This window comes from Orbicella franksi, chromosome 6 (genome assembly GCF_964199315.1).
Source record: "Orbicella franksi chromosome 6, jaOrbFran1.1, whole genome shotgun sequence".
In the NCBI taxonomy this organism is placed as follows: Eukaryota; Metazoa; Cnidaria; class Anthozoa; order Scleractinia; family Merulinidae; genus Orbicella; species Orbicella franksi.
Genome location: NC_138150.1, coordinates 8,904,727 through 8,932,524, shown reverse-complemented (window position 1 = coordinate 8,932,524; position 27,798 = coordinate 8,904,727). Strand labels below are relative to the sequence as shown.

General features: G+C 39.9%; 1 protein-coding gene and 1 pseudogene across 4 annotated transcripts in view; both read left to right on the top strand.

The window, feature by feature from the left end:
* The window catches only part of LOC145490921 (histone-lysine N-methyltransferase SETDB1-like), a 43,692-nt gene extending 22,776 nt beyond the window's left edge, over window positions 1-20,916 (top strand). For 2 of the 4 annotated variants that reach the window (XM_081470037.1, XM_081470033.1), the window contains 24 exons: window positions 835-1,114; window positions 1,916-2,167; window positions 2,768-2,904; window positions 4,388-4,435; window positions 6,097-6,313; window positions 6,745-6,850; window positions 7,514-7,583; window positions 7,966-7,993; window positions 8,197-8,285; window positions 8,978-9,028; window positions 9,279-9,410; window positions 10,006-10,124; window positions 10,730-10,834; window positions 11,074-11,167; window positions 11,651-11,699; window positions 12,407-12,539; window positions 13,497-13,629; window positions 14,214-14,245; window positions 14,603-14,683; window positions 15,720-15,913; window positions 16,712-17,602; window positions 18,663-18,877; window positions 19,200-19,288; window positions 19,839-20,916. In XM_081470037.1, the coding sequence (XP_081326163.1) occupies window positions 835-1,114; window positions 1,916-2,167; window positions 2,768-2,904; window positions 4,388-4,435; window positions 6,097-6,313; window positions 6,745-6,850; window positions 7,514-7,583; window positions 7,966-7,993; window positions 8,197-8,285; window positions 8,978-9,028; window positions 9,279-9,410; window positions 10,006-10,124; window positions 10,730-10,834; window positions 11,074-11,167; window positions 11,651-11,699; window positions 12,407-12,539; window positions 13,497-13,629; window positions 14,214-14,245; window positions 14,603-14,683; window positions 15,720-15,913; window positions 16,712-17,602; window positions 18,663-18,877; window positions 19,200-19,288; window positions 19,839-19,956 (3,663 nt within the window). In that variant the 3' untranslated portion in view covers window positions 19,957-20,916. The remainder of the gene's footprint in view (window positions 1-834; window positions 1,115-1,915; window positions 2,168-2,767; window positions 2,905-4,387; window positions 4,436-6,096; window positions 6,314-6,744; window positions 6,851-7,513; window positions 7,584-7,965; window positions 7,994-8,196; window positions 8,286-8,977; window positions 9,029-9,278; window positions 9,411-10,005; window positions 10,125-10,729; window positions 10,835-11,073; window positions 11,168-11,650; window positions 11,700-12,406; window positions 12,540-13,496; window positions 13,630-14,213; window positions 14,246-14,602; window positions 14,684-15,719; window positions 15,914-16,711; window positions 17,603-18,662; window positions 18,878-19,199; window positions 19,289-19,838) is intronic. The other 2 variants (XM_081470034.1, XM_081470036.1) reach the window with 2 other exon arrangements.
* Window positions 20,917-25,836: 4,920 nt separating this feature from the next.
* Window positions 25,837-27,167, top strand: LOC145490435 (uncharacterized; annotated as a pseudogene).
* Window positions 27,168-27,798: the final 631 nt, after the last annotated feature.

Here is a 27,798-nt window from a genome sequence, read left to right as displayed (position 1 = left end):
TGTATAAATGGGTGCGTAAATTACAGAAAAACACCTTTTTCTAACACGTAGCATATACATGTAGATAAGTGTTTTTAAGCATTGACTGGCATTGCCCCCATGCACTTATTAGGAATATTTGTTCTAAGGCCTTTTGAAGAAACACTGTAATAGGTAATATTTCCATTTTATCTAGTAGTATAGTATTTTTCTGGTTATTTCGTATTTTTCATGTGGGTTCATTTTCTCTTTGCTTTCATGTTCATCAAACGTGCATGTTTAGTTAGCTAGTTGTAATAACCTCCCGTAATTAACTGTTATCATTAATTTTTTTTTTTTTAATTCGAGATAGTTATGCAAACCCTCGACTGCATCTCGGGTTTGCATAACTTTCCAGAACTGTTGCAACCCCCTAAGTGTTTAGATGAGGTTATGTAAACAAAGAAAAAGGTACTCTATTGCTTTTATAAAATACTTCGCAAGAATACGCGCGAATCTAAAACGTCACGGTGACCAACCATGACAGTGACCAACACACAGTGACCGACCATGACAGTGACCAACTCGAAAGCTCAGTGGCTACTTTGGTCACTGTGCACAATTAAATATTGTTTCTTTTAGTTAATTTCTATCTGTATTTATTTTTCCTATATCATTGTAAACCATTTTACGTTAAGTTGTCGTTTTTTTTCTGTAAATAGTGTGCGATAATAAAAAACTAAAAAACTGAAACTCACAACCGTGTTTACATACTCTCACCTAAACACACCTATCGACCAATTGAGAGCGCGCGTAGTATCTCAGTTATTTTGTAAACTGTGTTGTCTCACCCGTTGTTGTTCCTTTGCTCTGAAGCAACAAGAACAGTTGAGAGATGAGAACAAGAAGTTGTCCACCACAACACCATCGGCCCCACCTGCTTCAACATCAAGTGACAACCCATCAACTGTAACAGCCTCTAGCACTGTAACGTCTGCTGCAGACACTGTCAGGAGGCCATCCAGCGACTCGGGCCTTGCATCTGATAGTAGGGGGATTAGTGACTCGTCTGCGTCAAGAACAGAGGGTTTAGGACCCAGCAGTAAACAAAACAGGGACTCAGTCAGTGGAACTGGTTCTGGAACACAAGCATCAGGTAAAACCAGTTTTACGTTACATATGCTAAGCGTAGTTTGTCTTTTCACCCGACTTTGTAACTGTGATGTCATAAAGCTGGTTGAAACTGGACAGGTATGAAATTGTGTCTCCATGCTCTGAGCTCTAGTGCGCCTTGTAAATGTGTAATAGTATGCCTAGACTTTCCTGAACCTTGCAACAAGGAAGTTACCGTTAGGGACCCTCTATGTAGTTGCTTTGTATACTAAATGACGCCAGTAGCTTCACGTTAGCTTCAGTGCAAATCAGCCGGCAACGTTGTCCACAGCATATTGTGCAAGATGAAAAAAGCCATTTTCCCCGAAAGTAGCCGCCCTTTAAAGATTACCTTTCGACTACAATAAAAAACCGTGTGATATTTGATATCACGTTTCAGGCGGCATTTTGGATCGATGTACAATGTGACCAGTACTTTCGCCCTTCACTACCAACATTTAGGGATTTGGGGCCTTTTTTGTTTATACAGGTTTCTTTGTTTACGGAAACGAACTGTTAAAATGATATCACGCGTCCGCTTTGTCTGAAACGGCTGTGAATTACTGCACAAACGTTTTTTAACCATCCGAAACTAATGGCTGCCCGAAAGTAAGGTGCCTTTTCTTTCGGAATCCTATGATATTGTTGTATCACTGTGGTTTTTGCATTTGTCCTTGTTGGGATAACCATGCATCTACATATTTTCTCAATCTCTAGACACGAAAACGTAAAACTAACTTCTGAAACCATTGAGTAACATTGTACACTACCGTGCTCTAGTCAGCATTATTTCTGTCTTCTGCAGCAGGACCATTCCAGTCGACTTCCGCAAGACAACTCTCCACCCCTGCTGGACGGGGCGATGTTACTGATGGTCAATCAAAGACTGGGTGCAAAGGCGGTCACTGCTCAAACCTCCCTGGTTCTGGTCGAAAATATACTGCTGGTGGCAAAAATGCCGACAATGGAGGGTGCGACAACGGTTCTTGTAGCACAGATAGTTCTATGTCTGTTATTCAGGCCAGTACTGCAAGGAAAAAGAGCAGTGCAGGATTAGGTGAGAACATACCAGTACGTTTTGACTGCTAAGTTCGGTCATGTAGTTTTAGTCATCCAATCACGTGAGCCAAGTCACGTGAGCCATGTTATGGGATGAAGAAAACGCTGTTGAAGTGTCTCTTCATGTAAGCCTGGCATGAAATCACGCATTCATACAGTCACTCTCACAGTATGGAAGGCTTAACGGTAGAGAAATTCATTTGTAAACACTCCCTAACAAGGCAATGTTTTGTTAGAGATGAATATGAATTTCAGGCATTGACGTGTTTGTTTGTTTGTTTGTTTGTTTGTTTGTTTTTTACATATCCTTCCTTGTGGCGTTGCTTTCAAATCTACAGTAATCGATTGTAATTTTCCTCTTACAACTTTGAGACACTGAAGCAGACACTTTACGACAGCAAAGAGAGTAATCATTTTATTACGGGTTATTTCTTATTAAGGGATATTATTTTTCCTTTCCTGTGTATCATCGGATTCTGTAATTATTAGGGAGAAATAAGGTTTCAACGCTAAACTGTGATGGCTAGTAGTTTTTTTTTTCTCGATTGAGAACGCTCGTATGTCTTTATTCAGTATCCTGTGATCTTTTATCTAACAGTCATTCCGAAAGATCATTTACAAAGACCTAATGGCATTGAAGTGATTGACTTAGATGGAGATGGTACGGCGACGATGCTTCACATTCCTACAGTGCCAGATCAGATCATGGATTCTCTGACAGCGCACAAGAATGAGGTAAGAACTTTAAATTGTTAAATGTTTTCTCTTCCATTACTCTTTCCTGCAAGTACAGCTGCCTATAATTCAATTAGATTCAGATGCTACTTTTTCGGATAGCAGATCGCAAATCTGTGTGTATCTTTTTCAGGGGCACTTTTTGAAGTTTCAGCTGTTGAAGGTGTGCCTCTGAAAAATCAAAATGGAGCCCATTGAAGTAACAATAGGGTGGCAATATAGTAAAGTTGACACGCCTATCTATAGAGCCACATGGCTTCTCGCTAAAGGAGCGAGTCTATTGAATTGTGCTAATCCTATTATACACACCATCTGACTTCTCTTTACTGTGCCATAACAGCTTTGATAATACATGACGAGAGAATTGACGATCTGATCATTTAACGAAAGACCGTCTTCACAAGACAGTGCTCGCCATAATTTAGATCTGCCCGTGTCTACCAAAGCGTTTCAGAGCCACCTTCTTTTTTCGTCTGTTTTTTGACTGTTCTAATTTTGTTTTAAGGAGAAAGCTCCGTTGTGTGACATGTGTAATGATTGTTTCAATTACGTCCCCTCCCCTGACCGGAATAAGTGCCTTCGCACTTTTGGCATTAAATTATTCAGAAGCTTCTAAGCTTCTGACCAACTAGGTTATTTAAAAATAGCCCAGTTGTATGTTAAATTTGCCGTGTTGCATAATGTATACAGGATGAAAATGGCCTCTTTAGGTGGCTTTGAGCTCATTTGGAATCTTTTGGTTTTGTATATCGCTCTGAACGTGCATTTGTTCGTTAAACAAAAAGTATAAGTAACGAAACCCTTTTTTACGGAACTGCAGAAATTCTCGCGCGCTCGTTGGCTAATTTTCATTGTCAATAAGCGGACAGACACATGAATTTGTAGTTTGTGTGATACGTCAACGAGCGAGAGCGGACAATTTGACAATTTGTTATCGTAAAAAAACAAATTGACAGCAGTTTTCAATGCGTCCGCCCTGTTATTGACAATGAATTTTGTCATAACATTGTCAAAGTAGTCTGCGGATCCACAGCTACTTTGGCAATGTTATGACATTCATGATCAGTAACAGGACAGACACATGATAAACTGGCGTCAATTTGTTAAACTGCATGGTTTTATACATAGCCTCAAAAGGTTGAAAAGTTTGCTTTTTATTTGTTCATCAAGCGTGCATGTTCAGTTAGATAGTTGTAATAACTGTTCGCAATTTACTGTTATCGGTATGTTGGTGATATTTTGAAGTCTCCCTTTTTGTTTTCACCTTGTCGAAGTTGATGTAAAAATCATAGCACCACTCTTTTTTCACGAAAGCTGTCGAAGCTTGCACTAATTGTTTTCCGATAAACTATGGTAGAACGGGCGCGTATAAATTGTTGTGAGTGACTGCTCTGTTCTTGTACCTGCCAAGAACAGAAAATGAAAGTTTGACCCAACGGTTAATATTCTTTTACCTCTTCATGCTTTTAACTTTAATTTTCAGCATTTAGGTCCTAGCATGGATGAGTCGATCCTGGATGAACTTTACAATGTTAGTACTTTACGTTCTTTAGCATGAAAACGGGCTTGATTCCGTAACGGACGCCTCACGTTATGTCCCGTAATGTACCAATGCTCTATTTTAATACACACGTTTATTATATACACTTTCTGATCATCTGACAAGTATTCATGTCTTTGAACACCTCAAAGGTAATCGGCCACGTCTTGAAGTAGGACGAAATGTTTCAAACACAAAAACCGTGCCCTAAAACATTTTCAAACAACCGAGAATAGAGTTCAAAATACGACGCGCAGCGGAGTGTTTTTGACGAACGTCGAGGTGTTTAGAAATGTGGTTAAACACGGTCTCGAGTGTTTTCGAGCGATATAACCTGTCAATTGAAACTAAAACTAAGGCGAAAACCGAGAAATGAAATCGCAAACATCTATGCTGATTGAAATACCGTCAAGGTTAGATTTCCTTTGATAATAATGAGTTTGAGAAGATTGATTTCTATTCATTGACAGCAACCTCTGCGCGCTTCCATCTCAAAGTCAAGGAGGTGTTATTTGAAGGATAGGAAAAATTCTTGCTCGACAAAATAACAAATTTATCATATCGATTTACTACCTTGCTTTTGACTTTTATTGTTCGCTTAGCTTATATCGGTTTTCCTTCTTTTTTTTTTTACAATCGTTATTCGCTTTTTATCGTTTCATGCTTTAATTTCCCGTCAATATTCCATATCATGGTATATTTATCACACTGACTGGAATCCATACAACCTTAACATGTATACACTCAAAACGTATGATCACTTTTCTTAAGATTATTGATGTCTGGTGTCTAGTGCTACTACAGAAATTTAAATTGCTGCCACGGGTTTCGTCAATTATTTCGAGCAAACACATTACTTTTGCCATCATTATTTACCCCAACAATTATAATACTACTAAGTTCTTTCAAGATATAATGCCCTACTCTGATTGGCCTCCTGATGTGTTTAAATCTCTTGTGAGGACAGCAACTTAAGGCGAGCGTTATTCAATATTTTTGAACACTCAGGTTATGCCAGTCGGCAGTTGCCTAGGCGGATGGCAACGGGTGATTTGGGATTTTTAACAGAATGTGTAGGAAAGGTCTCGTAAATTATGTAACTCATTTCCGTCTTGTTGTTGTTGTTGTTGTTGTTTAATCATTGTTACACACACTGGTTACGATACTTAAGCAGCTACTTACACTACTTACAAGGCTAATACATATACTTACATTACTTATAATACTTCTTATTCAATATGATTAATTCCTTCACTTACAATGCTAAGGCTTACACTACGTGTATCACTTACAAAGCAGTGCATACACTACTTACAATACAATACGGTCACTTACGCTACCAACAATGCTAATTAACACTACTTACAGTGCAGTACGATAACTCATGTTGCTTACAATACTAATTAACACTTCTTACACTGCAATACTGATATACTATCGCCATTTGCAATATAATTCGATTGTTGATTTTTTGTTCTGTTTTGTTTTTTGATAACGTAAAATCCTTGTTACATATGCTCCTTCTTCTTTTCATACTTGGTTACGAAATCTCACAACCCTATGTAAACGAAAATCCCGCTCGAGATAAAAAATCATGGGGTGAGTGAACAACTACAGTAGCATTCGATCTTTAAACTGTCCTCTTGTTTCAGACGTGGGAAGCTCCATGGTTACGAGCGAACCGACGTGACGTCAGAAGCACGGGCTATAATCGAGTCCCAGCCTTCCAATTCCCAACTAACAACCGGAGGAAACAGGACGTGGCATCGCTGATCGAAGAAAGACTGAAACAGAACGATGCGGGCAACTTTTCTGGGGGACAGTGTGAGACTCCTGGGCTGCCTGTGCTAAGCAAACCAGCTCCTAAAGGTGAAACAATTGGAAAGTAGTGTCAATATGTAAATTCTCTTCACTTTAAAGCAAGCGTGCTGTAAGTTGTTAGTTAGGAGAATGTAAAGGGCTAACCCCCATTTTCTCTTGATCTCAATATTAACTCAGTGTTGACGCGTGAACTTTGTCGAAGCCATCAGGGAAATTGTCCTCAACAATTTCCTCCAGTCCTATTGGGTAAGACTTGAAAACAAAATGACATAGAAATGTGGCCCTGCAACGCAAAATAAGGTTCTATCATCTTTCACCCCACCCCTTGTTTCTTTCATGCAGTCATTCCCGAATCCAACTCGGCAGCGTTGCTCAGCTAAGTATTGCTCCGTCTAAAAACCGCGGGCTCCTTCGAGACGGGGACCATTTGAGCAGAAAAGTAAATTGTACAGTTTGTTAACCGTTTGGTTCTATTGCAGGGCCTCACAAATGCAACAACTCGTGCAATCCACCGTTAAGTTTAAAAGAAGGAGAAAGCGTGAAGCACAATCCGAGATCGATCCCTCTACTGTTGAAGTGGAAAAGGTTATATTTCTTTGAGTTATATAATAAAATAATTTTACTACTCTAATTCCTTTTTCTTTGTATCACTGTTCACATTGCTCTTCCGCCTGTTCAAACCTGACCTGTGAAGTTAGACTTGCTGCAAGTTGAACTCATGAGTTTCAGGGTAAAATAGCTGGCCGAGCGAAGCGGGCTACGAGTCTACTGTGAAGTTTACATTGGCTTCTATCCGTCACGCATACCTTATATAGAAGGGAATAGGCGTAACTAATTGAATACTCGATTTTTACGCTGTGGATATATCTAAAATATCCTTTTGGTTCTTTTTCGATCATCAGTATTTATGTTTGGACGAACCTGTTCAGGTTGAAGTTAAAGTTACTTCATTTTATCTGGGAAACTTAGCCTTGTGAAACGGGAGAAAAGAAAAGGCGTTAACTCAGTGATCAAAATTCACCAACTTCAACTCGCTGCCTTGACTAGTAAACTCACAGTGAGCTGTAGTTGGAAAGTTCAGTTCGTGAAGCTGTAAACTTAAAACTCCTGCTGTAAAAGATAGGAATAACAGAAATCTGCTGAGTAGTGTAGTCAAAACTGAACCATCAATATCTTTCTAGCAATGTGAACATGGCTGATATTTTGTCATTTTTGTTACTGATGAATGTTTGTTTGTTCTTCTCGCAGAGAAATTGCTCAGCGTCACCCTGGCAACAAAAAGACTGTCTATTACCGTACTCCGTGCAACAAAAGGCTGGTAAGTTACGGATGAGTTGCCTTAAAGTTTGCCTACTAGCCAAGGGGCCCATCAGGCCGGAGTTTATCCTGGTTTCTGCAGCATGAAGCGACCTGGAATATTTCCTCTCCCCCCTGAATGGGGTACTACAGCTAGTCCATCGTAAGGCTACCCCTAGTATGAAATTCTCCGGTACCCAGTTACGCACCTGGGTGGAGAGATGCACTGTGACAGTAAAGTGTCTTCTTGCCCAAGAACACAACTCAATGTCCCCGGCCAGGGCGCGATCCCGGACATACCAGTTGAAAATTGTTTGAAAAACACACCGTTGTTGGAAATCTTATGATGCTAACTACAGTCCTGATTTCTGCTTTGTATACTTTTATTTTATTTTTGTTTTCAGAGGTCTATGTTGGAGGTGGCTAGTTACTGTAAGTAGGACGTTTTCCCTTGCAGTCATTATATTCTTGTAGCAATTTTTATGATTTGCTTACTTTTTTGCCCTCTATCATTGCTGGAAGCCTCAAACCTTTCACTATTTTGGTGGAGATACTGAAGGGTTTGTTATTTAAAGACAATGTGACATTTCTGACAAGTATTCATTCAGAATTTTTTTTTTTTTTTTTGCCTTCAGTGACGATAACAGAAGCTGACAATGTGTCCATAGATCAGTTCACATTTGATCCGGATATCTCTTGTCAAGATACTGTCTTCCGAGATGTGGTGAGCGTTGTGTAGTAGCTGTTTGTCTATGTTTAGGTCTGTCATATAAAACTAAAAGCAAATTAGTCGCAAAGCTGATCTCTACAGCTGGCAAACAGCATTCAACCACTCACAACTACATGTAGTAGATGTACAATACAATTGGGTAGTAAGCTCAGAACAAACAAATTACAATAGTTAGAGAGGAAGCCATATCAGCCTTACCTGGTTTTCACGCGGATCCTCTATCCCGGTGGAATTGGAATTTAGAGATGTTGGTTTTGCGCTGGGAGGAAAAGCGGAGAACCCGTAGAAAAACCCTCGAAGTAAGGCGAGAACCAACAACAAAACTCAACACACATATGGCACCAGACCGGAATCGAACCCGGGACACATTGGTGGGGGGCGAGCGTTCTCACCACTGCGCCATCCCTGCTCCTTAAAGTAACCCTGATGTTGTCGTTGTTTTCTTTTTTCATTATGCTAGGAATAAACTGTGCAATTTTTAATGCTAAGAATGATTGTTGCATTTTTCACGCTAGGAATAAATTCTGATTTTCTTCTGACAGCAAGTGTATTTTTGATTTTCAATTCAGAATCGGAATAAAATGAAGCAAAAGGTGCAAAAGTATGACTATGACCAGACTTCTTGTGTTCCTTTTACTGAGACCCGTTATAAACGCGTAATTTTGTTATGTTTTGTTTTCCCGTAGGAACCCATATGTCCTGACATATCGCGCGGTGCAGAAGCCGTTCAAATCTCGGTAGGTATTTTCAAACTTGGGTCACACTGGAAAATGTCATCCTGATTTCGTCAAGTTTGTCGAAATGTTCATTTTCCTAGTACTGCTGGACAAAATCAAGCTATTAGGTTTGAAAATCGCGTTAAAAATTAGATGTCTGCGTCTTTACATGTGACATTGCATGCTAAAACTTGAATACAATCAATGTTTGCATTCTTCTAACAATACCTAGCCTGATTGGTCATTTGTTATGTTGATTGACACTTGTCAGGTTGTCAATGAAGTGGATACGTGTTTTCCTCCACCAATCGACTACGTCTCCAGACGAATTCTAGCTGATGGAGTGAACATGGTTCTGGACCCAGGCTTCTTGGCGTGTTGTGACTGCACGGACAACTGTCAGGTGACTTGTCTTTTTACGCTTTCCATAATCAAAATATTAATTTCCATGAAAATAATTCCTTGGTAACTCTTTCCTTGATTCTTGTCACCATCGACACAACAGAGAAATCGGAAGCGAACCAGATAAAAGGCAGGAACTTTCCCGGTAATGAAATGCGTACCTTAATTTAGCCGGACCGATGAGGACCTCCTTTTAAGCCCTGTGAGGGTCAGTCTTGTTTACGTTCACAGAAACTAATATCGGAACTAACATCAGCTAAGGCTTAATTACCATACACTGTTTGGGAAAGACGAACTGACACAGGACTCAATGAGCGGTTGAAATTAATCCTAATATCAACGGCAAGTAACAGAGTTTAAGCCATCTGTGACTATGTTTAGCTAATCCGATCTAAGTGTTGTTCTTACTGGCGTTCTGAGGTCTGTTTTGCAAAAAGTGGTACACAAAACATGCATTTATGTATAGCAAAGTATTAACTTTATAAACTTCAATAACGACGCAAGTACGAACATTTTTCATTCAACACAATAACACAATTGAACACATTCGTTCTTAGCTACTAATTTGTGTAAATACTATTCTTGACCAAATAAAGGATAAGTCCAAGTGCTCATGCGCGCAGTTGACCATCCAGGCATCTGCTGCAGTTGGAGGCAAAGAGGATCCCACCATTGGCTATGAGTATCGCAGGCTCAGGGAAGGTGTGCAAACAGGGTGAGTGAGCTGTCAACCGCGAAAGCTCAACACCTCTCGGTGTTTGAATTGTCTTAACGTAATGTTCGAGAGGTTTGTAGGAAAAAACAACGTTGTAAAAAGTACGGTGAAAACTGAGCAAAATGAGAGGCGCAAAAGCTGTGGAATGTGCGGTTTAGTTTTGAAGGAAACTGCGCAGGAGCCCTTCGTTACATCGCTGTGTGGGGAAAAAAGTGACGGCGGTTTTTCCAGTCGGTGGTTTCTGTAGCAATTTGTAGCGAATGCTTCTTTTCAGAGAGAAAAATTATAAATCACTCCCATGACTTAACGGAATAATGCCTTTTTAATGCACAGTGTTATTATTAAATAAGTGGAGCTTGTTTTTATCTCTGTCTTATTTGAATCAACGCAAGTGTTAGAAAACTGGAGGTATCTTCGTCAGTGACTGATGTAACCACACGAGCAGTCGTGCAGTAACCAATCAGAAATGCGATGCATGTTTTCAGACTAATCACGTGATTTGAGCCACGCCATTTTTCCCGCACTTCCGAGCTCATTCTGGAAAGACCTAAAACAAATGCTATTTGTCTCTAACTGTTATTACCTGGTATATTATTTCCTCTCAGGATTTACGAGTGCAATCAGAACTGCGCGTGCGGAAGCCAGTGTTTCAACCGAGTAGTACAAAACGGCATCCAGCTACGATTGCAAGTCTTCAAGACAGAAAACAGGTATATAAGGAAACCAGGCTTGACTGAAGAGAAACTCCTCGCAGCCCTGTATAAGAAGATCTCAGAGAAAGATGCATGTGACTTTGTTTGGAACAATTCTATCGATCGTTCTTGTGTTTATGGATGCCATCAAAACAGATTATTTACTTTTCCTCGTCACATTGTTTGCTGTTTGTTGTTTGATTGTTTACTCTTGTGTTTACTCTTGTGCTTACTGTTTTGCGCGTTTGGTTTTTCAGGGGATGGGGACTGCGATCTCTGGATGACATTCCTATGGGAACCTTCGTCTGTACGTATGCTGGGCAAATTCTGAACGAGGACATGGCTAACAAGGTTGGAATCCGTGATTTCATTTCACTCTGTCTTAAAAATGCTTATATTTTTTAAACGTGAGATATCCGTAAGACTGGGGGACTACATAAACAGAAAAGAAATATTTCGCTTTGGATTTATAAGAGGAGAAAAAAGGTTTCAAAGGAGATGTAAGTAAGTGGTGACAACATGACATCAATTTCCGTATTCCTATTACGATTTGAAAAGCACGGTTTGCAATTCTTCAAGATATTCTCCAGTGCTAGGCATTCGTCTTTCGGTTTGGTTAACCATGACCTTGATTTTCGTTTGTTTGCTTGCTTGTTTTGTCTCTTCTTTTTTCGTTTTCGCACTTTTTAAATATTATTAAGCGATTGTTTGAGAATGCCCTCAACTTAAAGTTTTTTTCGATCCTCCAAAGCATCACTTATAAGGAAGAGACCAATAAAGATAATTTACTTGCTGGCGCTGGTTGTTAAACCTTTTTCCCCTTCTTGTTGGCAGGAGGGAAGAGATTTTGGAGACGAGTATCTTGCGGAGTTGGACCATATCGGTGAGTAGAATGTATTCAATCCAAGTCCCAATGTAGACGTAAAGGTGAGGCTACAACAGAGGAGAACCAATGACACTCTTGCATAAATTAACGTAGTGTCACATAATGCTAACTGCTTACGTCATAGTGAGTATAATAGGCCTGAAGCCTTCATGCCTTAAATAGCGAATCTTGAAAGAGGTAAAGTGAATTTTTCAACTTGTGAATCCAGTTAGTTGCATATTTCTGTTTTTTGTTTTTCAAGGCAATATCCAATTTTGAAGGAAAAAAAATGAAGGCAATGTCCAAATTTCTAAAACAAGAAAATCCTTTTTGAAGGCAATGTCCAAAGAAAAAGAGTATACACATTTTTAAGGCAATGTTCAAGTTAAAAAAGAATGCCTTGACATTGCTCCTCATGACGTTGACATTAGGGAGCTTTAGCACGCGCGTTTTTGAGACGCGGACGGCAACCGGAAGAGAAGATTTCGCATGCTAGGACCGTATTGTCTCCCAGATTTTTTATACTACTCATCTCTAATGAAGAAAAGATACTTAGCAATGTGAATATGGCTGTGTGAGGACAAGTTAAAAGTGAAAGTAGCTCACTTCCGGCTACCGTCCGCGTCTCAAAAACGGGCGTGCTAAAGTCCCCTATTGCTCCTCGAGTGAAATCTTCTATAAAGAGCTCCTAGTGAACTTTGTAATCTGTTGGATTGTTATTACAGAGGTCGTGGAAAAAGCCAAGGAAGGCTACGAGTCCAATGTGTCGGACCTTGAGGAAGATGACAGTGTTATTTATCAGACGCTGGGCGCCGACAGCAGTTCTTCAGCCAGTGCTTCAGGAAATAGCGGCGAAAGGTAAGAGCCTTCACTGTACTCAACAACGACAGCACGGGGTTTTCCGAACCAGAGATGTAATTTTGTGATGCTAGGGAGAGAGAAGCGTTGGTGCAATTCGGTTTACGTAGTGCGCACAGTTACCTGGCCCACCCCCAGCCCTACCACATTCTTGCCGAGAGACTTATTATTTGAGTGACATTCATTTATTCATTCATCCATCCATCCATCCATCCATCCATCCATCCATCCATCCATCCATCCATCCATCCATCCATCCATCCATCCATCCATCCATCCATCCATCCATCCATCCCATCCATCCCATCCATTCCATCCATCCATCCATCCATCCATCCATCCATCCATCCATCCATCCATCCATCCATCCGTCCATCCATGTAATTACCAGATTAGTAGGAATTGACGTGCGAATGGCGAAAGTATCCAAAACATTACCGCATTAGTAGGAATTAATTAATTACAACAACATTAAAATTTACACCTTGGCTCGTTAGTACGGCCTGGTTCGCAGTAGCGACAGAAACGACATAACGACATAAACGCTTATGTTGGTAATGTGGACATCAACATAAAGACATAAGGGAAAGATCAGGTTTTTTCCTTATGTCGGTATGTTCATACTGTTATGTTGCTATCATGCCATTATGTCAGGATGTTCACACTGCAAACATAACGACACAACGTCCTTCTTATGTCGTTGTGTTTATGTAACTATGTCGTTATGCCCCAAGTGTGAACTAGGCCTAACTTAGCGGTTTAGCTAACAGCCGCCCCCAAAACCATCCCAATAGTGCACTCTGCACTAAAGACGGTAACAAAGTAATCTTAATTAAACGCTTCTCTGGTTATTTTAACCAGGGAATGATTTTGAAATTTTGAATAAGTCTTATCCTAGTTACTTGTCCTTTTTTGAAAGTAATCTTGTTGCTCGTATTGTTATCATTTTAATTGCAGTTCGTTATCAGAAGATGAATCTTCGGAAGTGGATTCCCTATTGAGTGAGGAGAGTTACAGTTCAGGCCGAAACTCGAGGCACGGTGATAGTGAACATAACAGCCACAAATCATCCAGGAGAAACAAGCGAAAGGTAAGAGTGTTTCTGCTGTTAAAACTGACGAGATGCAGGTTTGGGATCAAATTCCTTCTTCAGAGGTTAATAGAGGGGAGTGGTTAATAAACCCTCCTTTAGGCTTACATCAAAGGAGCAAACAAAGATATCAAGGTCCACGGTCGTGCACAATCTTCTGTTTTGCGCTCAAACACTATGTATGAATTACGTAACTGAAACGTTGCTATTGGTTTGTTCCTCAGTGAAAAGTACACAACTATTGTGTTTTGTGCACGGTCAAGGCCGAAAAAGCGAGCAAAAACCTAGAGCAAAGATCTTAGTAGGGTGTCATAACCATTGCCCTCTGTTAACTGTGTTCAAGTTAAATGTCTGTTTTGAACCTAGCACTCACGGATAACCGGCCTCTGGGGTTATTAGAGTAAAGTATGTTTGAATCAGATTTTATTCAAAGTCCCTGATGAAGGTTGGTTTTGTCTAACTGAAACATTGGGCCTTGAAGAACTGAAAAGAAAATGTTCTCAACCTCTTTTTAAAGGCAATTAGCAAACAAGCCTTATTGATCAGAAAATGATCAAAGTATTGTGCTTTTTTTTATTCCACAGAGATCTGGAAGGAAAAGCGAAAAGAGAAAACGGTAGGAAAAATTTTCTTTTGTTGGTCTCTTGTTTTCTTTTCTTTTCTTTAGTTTTCTTTCGTTTCGTATTCTATATTACTTTTATCTTGCCGTTAAAGAGTCCTTGTTTTCATAGTTACCCGCGCCATTTCTGACTCGTTTATCTGGTAGCATTTGCTAAGTCAGCACATTTTTTTCCTTCGGTGGTTAGAACTACACATGGTTTGTAATAATTACATCAAAAGGAATTCCAGAATGCTCGGTGATTGTGTAGTCAGTTCTCTTTTGCCGCTCTCAGAGGCTCATTTGTGAAAGCAACTCCTGAAACTGAGTTCCATATTGTAAACACGATTTATTTGCGTTTAATATCCACGACAGCGGTGTACAAGGAGAGGAAACGTTGATGGTTGAAAGAGAGTCTAAAGCTCACTGTTTATCACACCTTGCGGATGAAAAATGGCAAGTTTAATTTTCGTATTTATTAAATATAGTCTCCAGAACCATTTCTTGACAGATATTTGTTGTGTCACGTTCGCCTCTCCGTCCACGCCGGAGGAATTTGAAAACGCAACTTTATTTCTACGGTTAGGCCTTATCGTCCGCACTAATCCGTAACGAAAACGGAACTTTTCGAAAACGCTCTTCAAATCTGAGGAATTTGAAACGCCGGCTTTGCGTTTCAGTGTGGACGGAAAACAATTGAAAATATAGCTTTTCGAAAACGATGGCATCACGGGAATCATGTGATTTCCCAGACCGAGTTTTCCTCAAACACAAGTCCAAAATGGCCGGTGATTGTTACGTTTTCAAATTCCTCCGGCGTAGTGTGCCTCAGAGACTACTACGAACATAATCGTTCGCCAAGAAACGCCTTTCTAGTCGTGACAGATATCTGTCCATACCGTAAAATCCAGGCGAGAGTAACCCGCCGGCGATATCCACATACTGTTAATTTTCCATACGCAAACTAATCCCTTCCAAATCTAACCTCAAATATTTTCGAAACGGAAATTCCTTTCGATAGCGAGTGTCACCCTCTCGAAAATAATATCAAGCCCACCAAATATAAGCCGCAGGATTGTTATCGCGATAGTGACACACGTTCTATTAACAAACGCTTTCTTCAGTTAGAAGTTTGTCTTTCTTTGCAGAGGAGAAACTTTTCAATAATTTGAGAACAGCGAAAAAACAGGCGTTTGTAGGGTCGTTAAGTGGTACCAAGTTTGCATTCGAGCTGGAGAGAAGTTGAAAGTGAAATGTTGTATGAGGGCATGTTTCAACCCCGTCCTAGCGCCAGCCGCGATTAAAGAGATAAAAGCTTATTTTAAACTAAATAAGGCAAAATCGTTTATTACATTAATTTCTCCCACGATTAGTTTAAACGATTTTAATCTTGCAGCATTTAGTTCTGTTTACATTTTGTAAACGAACTACATCTTTTTCTACATCCAAATCCGCTGACTTGCATTGCATTTTACTAATATTTGCCTTCTAGGTGTTACATAGCATTAAAGCGTAACCATGACGACCAGAAGCTTGCAGCCGCCTTTTTGAAAAAGATGACGGGTGAAGGGACTGGAAAGATTAGTGTCCAGTCAGGCGCGGAAACCGTCGTGATGACAAAAGAAGCTGTAGTAAAAAGGGATGAAAAAGATGTGAAAGATGCGGAGAGTGTTAAGCAGTTGAGAGGTAAATACCTCGGCGAAAATTCAACCTTGTTTCTGTTGTTTTTAGAGTCATGTGGTGTCGTTTAACGATGGGGGGGAACGGATGAGGTTTCCTAGGAGCTTTTGGCTCCTTATCTTACTATTCGAGTTTATAGTATGGAAATTGAACTCATAAACAACTTGGAAATTAATGCTGCTTTGCTTGCATTTCTGTAGATATTTAATATAAATCTACTAGCGTTCTATCAGGAATGCCGTTCTCTGATTGGCTGCGCTACTCACTATCCATTCGAGTAGCCCAGCAGTGTGCGCTTGTTAACAAAATGGCGGCCTCTTCTTTTCGTTTTCAAAGTGTCTGCGAAGAGAATTTAGATATAATTCTGAACGCCTAGTAGATTTATACTAAAATAATTAGATTATTCACTCTCGATTTCTATGCGTGTTAGTTGACGAGGGTGCCCATGGAAATATCAAGCTCATAATCTAATTGTGAAATATCACGTTAGTGGGGCGCAGTGGTCTGGTGATTGGGGCACTGAACTCCAGATACGTGCTAATGGCATCGGAGACTGGCTAGTAAGCATATGCCGTGGCAAGACATCTTAACTTTATTTTGCCTGTTTTTATGTAAGTGTATAAAATTAGGCTTGAAATCCAGACTCAGTGTTTGGGTTGAGAGACGAAGAAATGACAGTGAAATGGCTGTGGCAAATGGCGAGTTATTGAGGGAATCTAGTGGACAAAGGGAAAGCTTTCTTTATAATTATCCTGTTGTGGTGAAATAATGCCTAAATGTGTAACTTTATTGCTTTTTTCGTAGATGACGAAGAAAAGAACATCAGTCAGAGCAGTGACTTTGATTTCGATGAAGTCGACGAGTCGTTTTGCCAGAAAATGCGGGACAACACCTCCCAGGACATACCAGTAGACAACGAGGCAGATACGGCGAGGATTATAACGGACAAGGACGATACACACAAGGGCAGACCTGCTTATTCTGCAGGAGGAAACGATATGAAAATTATTGTGTTAACGAGCGATACAGAAGCTGATGTTGAAGGAATTTCAACATTCAAAGATAGAGACTTAATTTCAGCTTCTCAGAAAACAGATCTCCAGCCTCATATCAAACATGGAAGGGTTACACCCGAACCGGTCGAACCAGAAAAACCTGATAAACAGGATAAATCAGAGAGCGCTGCAAAACCGGTTGAGGATTCGGATTCTGCGCCTTCTCTCATCTCCGCAGAAGATCTCTCTAAACTGGCTGCGAAGAACACGACAGTGGCGGACGAACCGCCTGTATTAACTAAAATGAATCCCACTCGTCGGGTTTCAAACACGCTAGAGGACATGATTTCACGGTTAACTAAACGCGTTCTCACGGCTCATCCGTCTTCTTCGGACTCTAGTGTGAATGGAACGGATGGGCCGACGCCAATGGACTTAGACCAGTCGATTGCGGATGATGTCGACAAAAGTTCGACTGAAAAATCCCCCAGCGTAGAAAATGCTTTGGGTATTCGGGTTGAACCTATATCGGAGCCTTCATCTCCAGAGACAGAAAACATGGATTCTTTTCCGCCTTCGCCGTCTAGTTTACGTTCGGACGTTTCAAAGCCCGAGTCTTTAGACCGGAAGTCGGAGATTTCAACCGGAAGCTCTAAACGAAGCACTGGGGTGTCAAAGCCGCCGGCGAAAAAGTTAAAAAGTAAGATTCATTTGTCTGATTTGTCCTTTATCTTTGAACTGAAGTCTGAGGTCTTTGACTATTTTGTTCTTAGAAGTTTCACCTTGTTTTTAATTTCAAAATCCATATAATGACACCAACGGTCCTTTCCCTCTACGAGGCGCGCTTGCATGGCAGATGTATTCATCAAGTCCAGTCCAAGAAAGCGGACAGTGCGGACGGAGGCTTGCCCTCTGAAATCTGCTGGTTTCGGAACTCACACTTAATTATATCTACAGCAACAATTCAAATGCACAGTCAGCAAATACGGTTTCTACATTATTCACGTAGCTTTTCTTCCCACCTGCAAAGCGTGCAGAACATACTGGGTGCCTCGTCTCTCGATATATTCTATCCACTTCTCTCACAATGCAGGCTCTTTCGGGAAAATATAATTAAACTCAGCGTTTCTCCTTGAATTATTAAACCGTGTGGAGACGCAACATGTAATACCACCATTTCGTCCTTTCAAAAGCGACTTTTCATCCCCTCTCAAGTCGTCCGCCATCTTGGATCTGGGAGGATGCATTGTGGGAATGACATTGCGGGGATGACAACATTCTGTCTCGGAAAAGGCGCGTTGGAACGTTTCCAAGTGTGGGCCATAACCAAGAGTAGTCACTCTCACCTGCCAGAAAAATCTTCATCTTCTGATCGAAGAAATGCTGTGATTCATGCTTTTAAAGAGGGCGCGAGACGTCGTCAATGATTTTCCCAGCCGATTTGTGGAATCGCTGTTTATTATTTAGTGAACACGCCTTTTTTTTCCTGGACAGAACTCCAAGTTTTGTCGGACTTTTTGCTTTGCAACGCTATCAACCATTACAACGACCTGAGACACCTGAGAGCGTTTAACTCTCAACCTGAATCCACTGTAAGATTAAGAAGATAAAGACGAACAAACTGAAGTTTTGTTTTCAAAAACCCTAACCCTAACCCTAAGTTACCCAAGTAAACATCCTTAGAATAGCTCTGCATTGTAGAAATTTCTTTAAGTTAGTAACTTTTGTGGTGCCGGATTTTCTCTTTTTTGTTTTTTCAGCTAACAAGCCCAAGATTCACTACTCTCGTTCTCAACCCACTAGCACCAGTCCTTCGATAAAAGCCTCACCCAACACTCCCTCGCCCTCACGCCCCTCTCTGTCACGCCAGTCCTCTGCTAGCAGCAAGAGACTGAGCACGAGGTTGATGTTTGGAGAAGAGCATTGCTACGTCATCGACGCAAAGGCTTACGGGAACTGTGGGCGATATTTAAATGTGAGTTTGTTAACTTACTGTTTTTCATGAAATAATGTGTTGTTTACTGCTTTGTTTGGTTAACCTTAGTTCTTTCAATTTAATACTTTGTGGAGATACGTGTCGACTGTTTGTTTTCTAACACTTTCTAAATCCTATACTGTTATTTGCTGTCTACCCTCTAAAAGAGAATTCGATTGTTTTCCATTTTCCACGCGTTCGTCGTCGAAAAAAATGTGTCATCTCTTTAATGTACGAAACTAAGCAAGTTTTCATTGCGACTGGACAGCACGACTGCCCGCCAAACCTGTTTGATAAACCAGTTTTGTGTTTGCTTCAACAGCATAGCTGCTCGCCAAACCTGTTTGTCCAGAATGTGTTTGTAGACACTCATGACCTCCGATTTCCTTGGGTGGCGTTCTTCACTCAACAGTAAGTGACTGTGGACATGGAGGTTATTTTAGTCCATGTTGTTTTGATTGTTATTATATGACTAAGAAATATACCTCATTGTGATTGGCTGAGAGGCTGATTGGCCATTTATCGATGATTTTTACCTCGTACTGCAGTGTAAGTTAATGGTGGTGTGTTCGAAATTTTCTCAGTCATATAATAAATGACAATCGTATGAAAGCTCGACCAGTAAAGGATATACACTACTCGTGATGTTTGAAGATCCTTCCAAATTGGACTCACCTGAAGGCTCGTGCAGTTTTGAGGGAATTCTCAAATATCACTCGAAGTGCAAATAATAAATTGCACTCGCACGGATACGATTACCTATACTTTTCATAGGGAAGTGGAAAGTACCTTGTTTTTGTCACCGTACAAACCAACTGGAACAGCCATGTTGGTACACGTCCAGGGTCATTTGTAAAATCTCGCGTCTATATCTTCTCGCTCTTCGAGAAAAAAGTCTGCTAAAGTCTAATTTGATCGCGTCATCATGTAAATTAACTTCTTTCTTCCCGTTCCTCTCCAGAAACGTTGCAGCTGGAACCGAGCTAACCTGGGACTACGCGTACGAAGTGGACAGCGTCAAAGGCAAAGTTTTACACTGCTACTGTGGGTCAGCGGAGTGTCGTGGTAGATTGCTGTGAGCTCATCGTTGTCTTGAACAGCGGTAAACCGCTTTAGGAGCGTGAAGTTTCCACTTCTCGGCCCTTTGTGCACGAAATCGCTCATATACCTCGCTACTGTGTGACGTGCCCTAGCCTTTGATTTTTGACTGACCATTGCGTTATCAACGATAAGAGTTACATTTTTATGTCAAGTTGCCCATTTTATTTAATTGGCAACTGGTTATTCTCCGAGCAAGGACTGCTGCCCTTATTCGTACGTGATTTTCATGAAGACAACGCCATGCAGAAAAATGGAAAGGGAAGAGGGAGAGTGTCCTCCAATCTCCTCTCTTCTGTGAGTTTTTACGAAACTTTGTGCCGGACGCTTCAATTCAAATGTGATTTGTCAATTTTTCACTTTTAAACCTGTAGGGACGTTTTCATACTCGTACATCAGAAAGTTTGTTCGCGTTTAAATTATTGTTATTATGGAATCACCCGATTGTTCGCGTTTATTTTCTCTCCTGCGCCAATATAGTATCTCCCCTCTGATTTTCTTCTTTCTTGTTATAACTCCTTCCTCTAGTCTTGCAAATTGTGCAAGCGGAAACATAAAACCGCGCGGCGATCTTTATCCGCGTCAAGTGAAGACTGGAGACTACTTTAAGTATGGCTAAGTAATTTCCAATCAAATTATCGAGGTATAACATTTTATAGAAAACATCGCTTTTGTGATACGCCAGTTTAGATTTGTATACTGATCGTTTTGTGAAAATATGGCAAGAGTACTTGTTTTTATCGTGATGGGCGCTTGTTTTATTGAACTCTGGAACACTTTTAAACTAATAAAGCGCCCCGGAGACTCTTCGAGGGTTTGTGTAGCGATTGTTTGTAAATCATAAGATATGAACTTGATTAGTGCTAGATTGAGATATTTTGAACGTTGTATTTTTTGGATTAAATTATTGACAAGACTGTGCTGAATTAACAAAACGAATAGAGGTCACTTTAAATTCATTCGAGGTTTGTCTAGTTCGCACGACTAATCAAATGGTGACGAGTAATCAAAATTGGTTTTCTTTACTCATTTTCATTACAAGAAAATCAAGCATGTATGTGAGGCAATTTCGGGCTATTTTGTAGTTTTAGCCCGAAATTGCCTCGCATCCACATTGGATTATATTGTAATGTAAATGAGAAAAAATAACCGTGAAAAGGGCTTTTTGTGGAATTTATTCCCCGGAGCCTTGTGCTAAGGTCTAATGTTTTTGGCTGAATTTTAATGTAGAAATTGGGCTATTTCTCGTGTATGCTATTTGATTATCTTTTAATAACATGGGTGACAACTCATTCAAATCGTGGGCTCTTGACTTGTTTATTGTATCGGGAAATTTCGCGCCAAACGTTGCCATGGCAATTTTGTGCATTCACATGTGAAATTATATATTCACGCTGAAATTTCGCGCCAAAATTAATTTGTCACCCATGAGTTTAATTAAGTAACTCCTCGCACTACCTGGAGGGTCTGAATGAGGTTTAAGTTAGTAGCAGTTGAAAATTGGCCAAGATTGAAACTGTCCAATGAAAAATGACGCTTTTTCATTTATAGTCAGTTCTGAGGTCTGCAAAATATACTGATAGTTGAGAAATCGCCAAAGTTGACCTGATTACTTAGATTCCAGCAACCCAATCGAGACCATCTACCTCCGATTCCGGGGCTTTTCTGTACCACTAAACTGCTCCGCTAAACCGCGATCGGAAAAGCCAGGGAGCGAACAAAGCATCTGTGGAGTAGACATTTTGACCAATAGGCCATTTTACAGTTGCGTGCTTAGCTACCTGTATTTATCCCAGTACAAAAATATTTATCGCAATACAAAAATATCTATCCCAGTACAAAAATATTTATCTCGGTACAAAAATATTCTTCTCACTACACAAATATTTATCCTGCAATATTTTTCCAATGCTGCATTGCACCCCTAGTAACAAGAAGGCCGTTTGAGGTTTTAGTATTTTCCTGTGAAAACGGGAGAAGTCGTAATTTAATTTCCACTGTTATTATTGTTAGCTGAGCGTTTTTCTCGCAACGAACAAGTCCAGGACTGACAATGGCTTCAACGATAATCACATGTTACCAAGACTGTGGATTTCAACACGAAAACAACTTCAACTATTGCCCTTCGTGTGGGAATGAGGTGTCGATCGATGAGGAGCGATCTCTGATAGGGTATTAGTTTTATCCAGGATATACGTATCAAAGTATTGTCAAGCTGCTGGACAAACAGGACGATATTCAAATGAGTGAGCAACACTAAAATATCGTTTACAAAGCTACAGCTTGGGTAGAAAGTTACCTACTTGTGATTTAGCTCAAGTACGGTGACGTGTTGCTGAAGAACTTGACGGCCCCGGCTGGATATAAACAATAAAAAGCTCACAGTTTTCCACGAGCTACGCTCTCGGAAAACCGTTCGCTTCTCGGAACATGTCCGCTGACAAATATGCGAGCATATTTTCAAAGTCAAATGGAGGCTATATGTGTTTATTATCCTTCAAATATTTTTCGCAACACGCGCAGCTTTGAAAATTGGGGAATATTTATCAATTAGACCGTTAGTCACGCTCGATTTCGCCAATTTCGCTACTCGAGGACTATTACTAATTGTTCTCTAGTAGCGTAGCCAATTAAAATGCAGGATTTGTATAAGTCCACTAGTTGGGTGATACTAATCTCGGATATTCCTCAGTTTTAGCTGGGAAATATTCCGTCACGTGACGCGTTTAGACCAATCGCGCGCGAGCGAAAATATTTAATGGATTATAAGAGCGGATATAGATCAATTTGGCATACTCTTCTCCTGGAAGGACTTCAAGTTCCTCGACGAGTAGCTGCAGGAGTGGTTAGAGAACTCGATCCCGAGGGCTCGGTGAAATGAGGAGAAGCAAACGACTCAGAAGGAGAAAGTACAGTGTACCAGGTCCAAATTATTGTTAGTACATTGACGGTTATGACAAACTAAAACCTTTCGGTTTTCCTATTCACGGTTGATTTGATGGATGGAGCATGCAGAAAGATAATGTGGCTACAATTGGCACGCTCAAACAATAATCCTGAAGTTCCGGCCAAGCTTCTTTAATGTATAGCTGGATGTGGAGGTTGTCCAGTCAAAGTAACAAGCGATTGTGGCACAGGAAATGGTGTTCTTGCTGCAATCCAATGCGAGTTGAGAGGTTCAGCTAATGCTCATACGTTTGGGTCTCCTCCTGCTAGTGAGAAGATCGATACGGAGGTATATCTATGCATGACAAAATTCAACACTTAGTAACTGATATCAAATCATCCAAATTGCACATGCATCAATCCAACGCTGAATGGCAAGAAGCCGATTCTACAAATAGTCATTACGCAAACAGGCATCACTGACGCTAAAAGGCATCACACTAAAAGGCATCATGCTAAAAGGCTAAAAGTGTTGCAAAAAAACGCTAAGAGTTGCAAGATAGGCTTAAAGAAAGCAATTGGCGAGCAAGTACTCACCCCACCGGAGCTACAGACGTGTCTTATTGAAGTTGCAAATTTAGTTAATTAGCGACCAATTGGCCAAATCCCCAGTAACCCCGATCATGATTCATATCTTTGCCCTAATGATATGTTACTTGGAAGAGCATTATCTACAGGTTCATAAGGACCATTCAGGCGCACCCAGAACCCCCGGCACAGAGTTGAATTTGTCCAGAAAATAGTCGACTCGTTTTGGACCCACTGGACAAGGATGTCTTCCCGTCATTGCTGTCAAGGAAACAGTGGCATGCGGAGACACGCAATGTTCGAATTGATGACTTTGTGATCGTGCAAACGTTAAGTGCATTTCGTAGAGCCTGGAATGTTGGCCGAGTAGTCGGTGTCTACCCCGGAGAGGATGGCACTGGGTCAGAAACGGACTGGAGAGTATGAGAGGCTTATCACTAAGATTGCTGTAATGTACCCAGCAGAGGGGTACGGGAGAGCATCATAAGCGAAGATGAGAGCTAACGCCCTCATCGGGGCGGAGAGTGTTTTGATGAAGAACTTTGATTTGCGTGACATTTCGCGTGACGTTTTATTATTGATTTTAATGGTTAAATATTATACTTTCTGTAAACCATGATTACATTGATTGACATTGCAATCTGAGCAGCTCGAGGTAGGAATCCGTTTTCAGTTTAGTTTACACGTGTCGATATGGATAGCTTTCCCGTTTTTAGGGGTTTCACGGTTTAATTGAACTCTGGAATCCGTCACGAAGTGAGTCAGTTTTAAAGTTTGTGTTTTCCGTTTTCTAAGGCTTTGTTACTTTAAGTTGTTTCCTTTGATTTGTGTTAGTATAATTTCGGTAATCGACCGCATGTGATTAACAATTGTGTAATTGACTACGTGGTTTACTCGGTGTTCGTGTTTCTTGGTGGATATGATGTATTAAGTTTTCGGTTACTTGATATTGTTTAAGTATGTCATTTGCTGTGTTTATTTCAGATCTAATAATACACATGAAAAAATTACTCGATTCTGATTGGCTAAGAGCAGTGCAGTTCAAGTGTAACACAGTGCAAAAAGTGTAACATCAGTGCAAAAAGTGTAACACCAGTGCAAATTACACATCGAAATTCTGGATTATGATTGACTGAAAAGAAATAGGAACTTTTCTAAGAAAATGACATCACGTAAAATGATGACGAAAATTTTGTGCTGAAACTTTGAAAAAAGTCTTCTCAAAGGAGAAAAAATGGCTTTAAGAAAGATCTTCCGGCACTTCCTCCGCGCGAATTTTTTCATGTTTATATTATTAATAAGTAATCATACGGTTTTTCTCGTTCAATTTGGAGTTAATTTGCACTTGTGAGTTTTTCAAAAAGCTGAAATTACACTCGCCGAAGCGGCTCGTGCAATTTCAGCTTTTTGAAAAACTCACTCGTGCAAATTAATTCCAAATTGAACTCGAAACCGTATGATTACCTATACCAATAAAAATCTTGTAATTTATACGATTCACGGGTATTCAGAGTTAGGGACATTTTGGCGGTTTTCGTCAGACGGCGGACCACTTTCGTCTCTTGTATGATACATTAACATTTGCGGTATAGAAACGTAAAAAGTATCTGTTGGCCGGGTCGAATACCGATTTATGGGGTGATCAGTTTTGATTTAATTTTCAGACAGGCGATCGAGACATCGGCCGACTGGTTTCAATGATCCAAACGCGCAATTTTTCATGTGAATTAAAATAAATAATCGGTCTGGCCAGTAATAAAACTGTTTATATTGATAGCTGATATGTAGAGCAAAGCAGCTTGCTTAATTGTTTTCCAAAGCTGACGATCGCCGAGAATTAAAGACCTATTGAAAGTTCCAAGTTAACCTTGTTGATTGAGAGAACTTACCCAGTCATAAAAGGTTGGTAAAAATAACTGTACAGTACGTGTTGAGATGTTGCATGTAAATTAGAGTTTGAAACTGAATTTGTTGTTTACTCCAGAAATTTTTGTGTTGCGCACATTGCGGAGAACTAAGGAAGTCGATCGGGAAAAGCAGCTAACCTCAGCCTAACCTGTAAAAAAAAAAACTACGAAACAGGTAGATCATAGTTTGACTCTAGTCTCTTTACCTGGGGTTGATGCGTTACTAGCGCGAGTCATTTCAATCCAAACTAGAGTGCAGTTGGATAATTATAACACGGATTATTTTGGGCGAAATTTTCGCTCACAGTGGAATAGTGCCTTAGAAGTTGATGAAGTCATTTCACTTTCACATTTCATATCTGTTATAATTTAGTAATGATGTACTTTATTGCAATCTACAGATGACAGTCAAGTGCGTTTTCTTTGTTCTATTTTGTGCCATGTTCGTAGTCTGCTGTTGTCGTGGCGGATGGGTGACCTGGGGTCAAACTCAACACCAGTCCTGTTTGTTTTGGCGCCCACGGCAACACCTACGGCGCGTTTACTCCAGGCAAGAATGCGTTTATCTGGGCTTTCATGCTCAAACACCGATCTGGCTACGTTAGTTGTAACGGAGTAAATAGGAGTCCTTGGGGCTGTAGACCAAATCACGCGAATGTGGTAACGTTTCTCACCGACTAGCGAAATCACGTTGTAGGGCCTCGTTTCTCGCAGCCCTTGGCTAGGCATTATTACGCTTTACCAGGCTACCACTCGTCCTCGCCATACTTGATCTTCTTCATGGGAAAGAGTGCCTATGGTGTGCATCACATGGCTGAGTTACGAGTGTGGTACGGCGAAGATTTGTTTGACTTCACTGAAGGGGACAATGCAGGAACATCGTGTACAGATGTCTACGGATTGATGTACAAGGACTAAAACATCAACTAAGAAATTTCACGACCGTCAGAAGTTTGTTACAAAACTTGAATAAATGAGCTTTTAGAAGAAACGGTTTTCACTCTATGTATTTTATCTCCTTGTGAATTATTGTACTTATCTTCTCTTGTTCAAACTAACTAATTACGCCCATCCCATCAATATAAACCACTCTTTTGGAAAGCAAAAAAAAAAAAAAAAAAAAAACATACAATATACTCTACACAAATAAAAAATTATTCAAAATTGGTTACAGAACAGACGATGTTTGTACTTTTTGTGAGGCCGAACCAGAAACTTTGTATCATGTCCTTTACCTTTTGGAACGATTTTGAATCTTACTGGTGCCTTTAATTTTATCAAATCAACAGGTTCGTCTTTCTTTGCAGAATGTTATATTTGGTGTAATATCTAAGCAATGCCCTTCAACTAAATGACTAAATTACTTTATTATTGTTGGAAAGCTGTTTTTGTGGGACTGCAGAAGAAGCCAAATACATCCTAATATTAAAGGTTATCAAAACAAAATAGCTGAAAAATATGAAACTGAACGTAAAATAAATATGACGTATTATTTTGAAAAAAAAATTGGATATTTAGCCCTGGCCAGAAATCAAATCAATATGTAGATAGACTAAATACGTAAGTAACCAATGAAATAATTTAGATTGTTTCGCTCTTTGTAATCACGAAGTTATTCATTCATTTATTTTTTGTGTGTGTGCCCTTTGTTCTTGTTGTCTTTTTTCTTGCGTATTTTTCTTTTTTAGCACTTGTAGTATAACGCAAGCTACTAATGTAAACTTGATAGCCAATTATTAATTTTTAGCCTATTTATTGTTTTTAAATTGATGTAAGCCGTTGAATGGAAATAAAATGTGAAAAAAATACAATTTTTCTCCCTGTTGACATTTATATTAGTAGTAAATTGTTTGTTTTCACCAAAAATATGCTATTAATATGCATATATATACTCCAAGCATCAATTTATCCAGCAAGACGAAGTCATGAAAATTATACGAGAGAAGTGCTGCATAATTGTTTCTGAATCAGAAGACTAAAATCGTCCAAAAAGTAGCAGACCTCTGGCCTCATTCGTTAATTTTCACTGTTAATTAGAAAAAGGACAGCATCTACCCAAGTAAACACTGATAGTTTGCGGTAAATTTCAAATTACTACACACGTATCCATATTTATATTGACATACTTACTTTTTACGTTAGCTTTGACAATTGGTTGTTCATCGAGACAATGCCCTCTTAATTGTCATCACCTGTTCGCTTGAAAATGCCTAAATATTGAGAGGAAAAATTATGTGTTCATCACTTAAAATTCAAGGGTTTAAAACAACAAACAACATCATTTAAAATTACTATTGTCTTTGATTAAAAGTTACAACACAAGATTTTCTCTGGAACTGCAACTTAAGCTTTATAGGAGCAGGTTTTTACCACCATGTTTCACAAGTCATAACGCTTAATACAGTGATAGCAGCTTTGTTCTTGAGTTGTAATTTCGCAGCA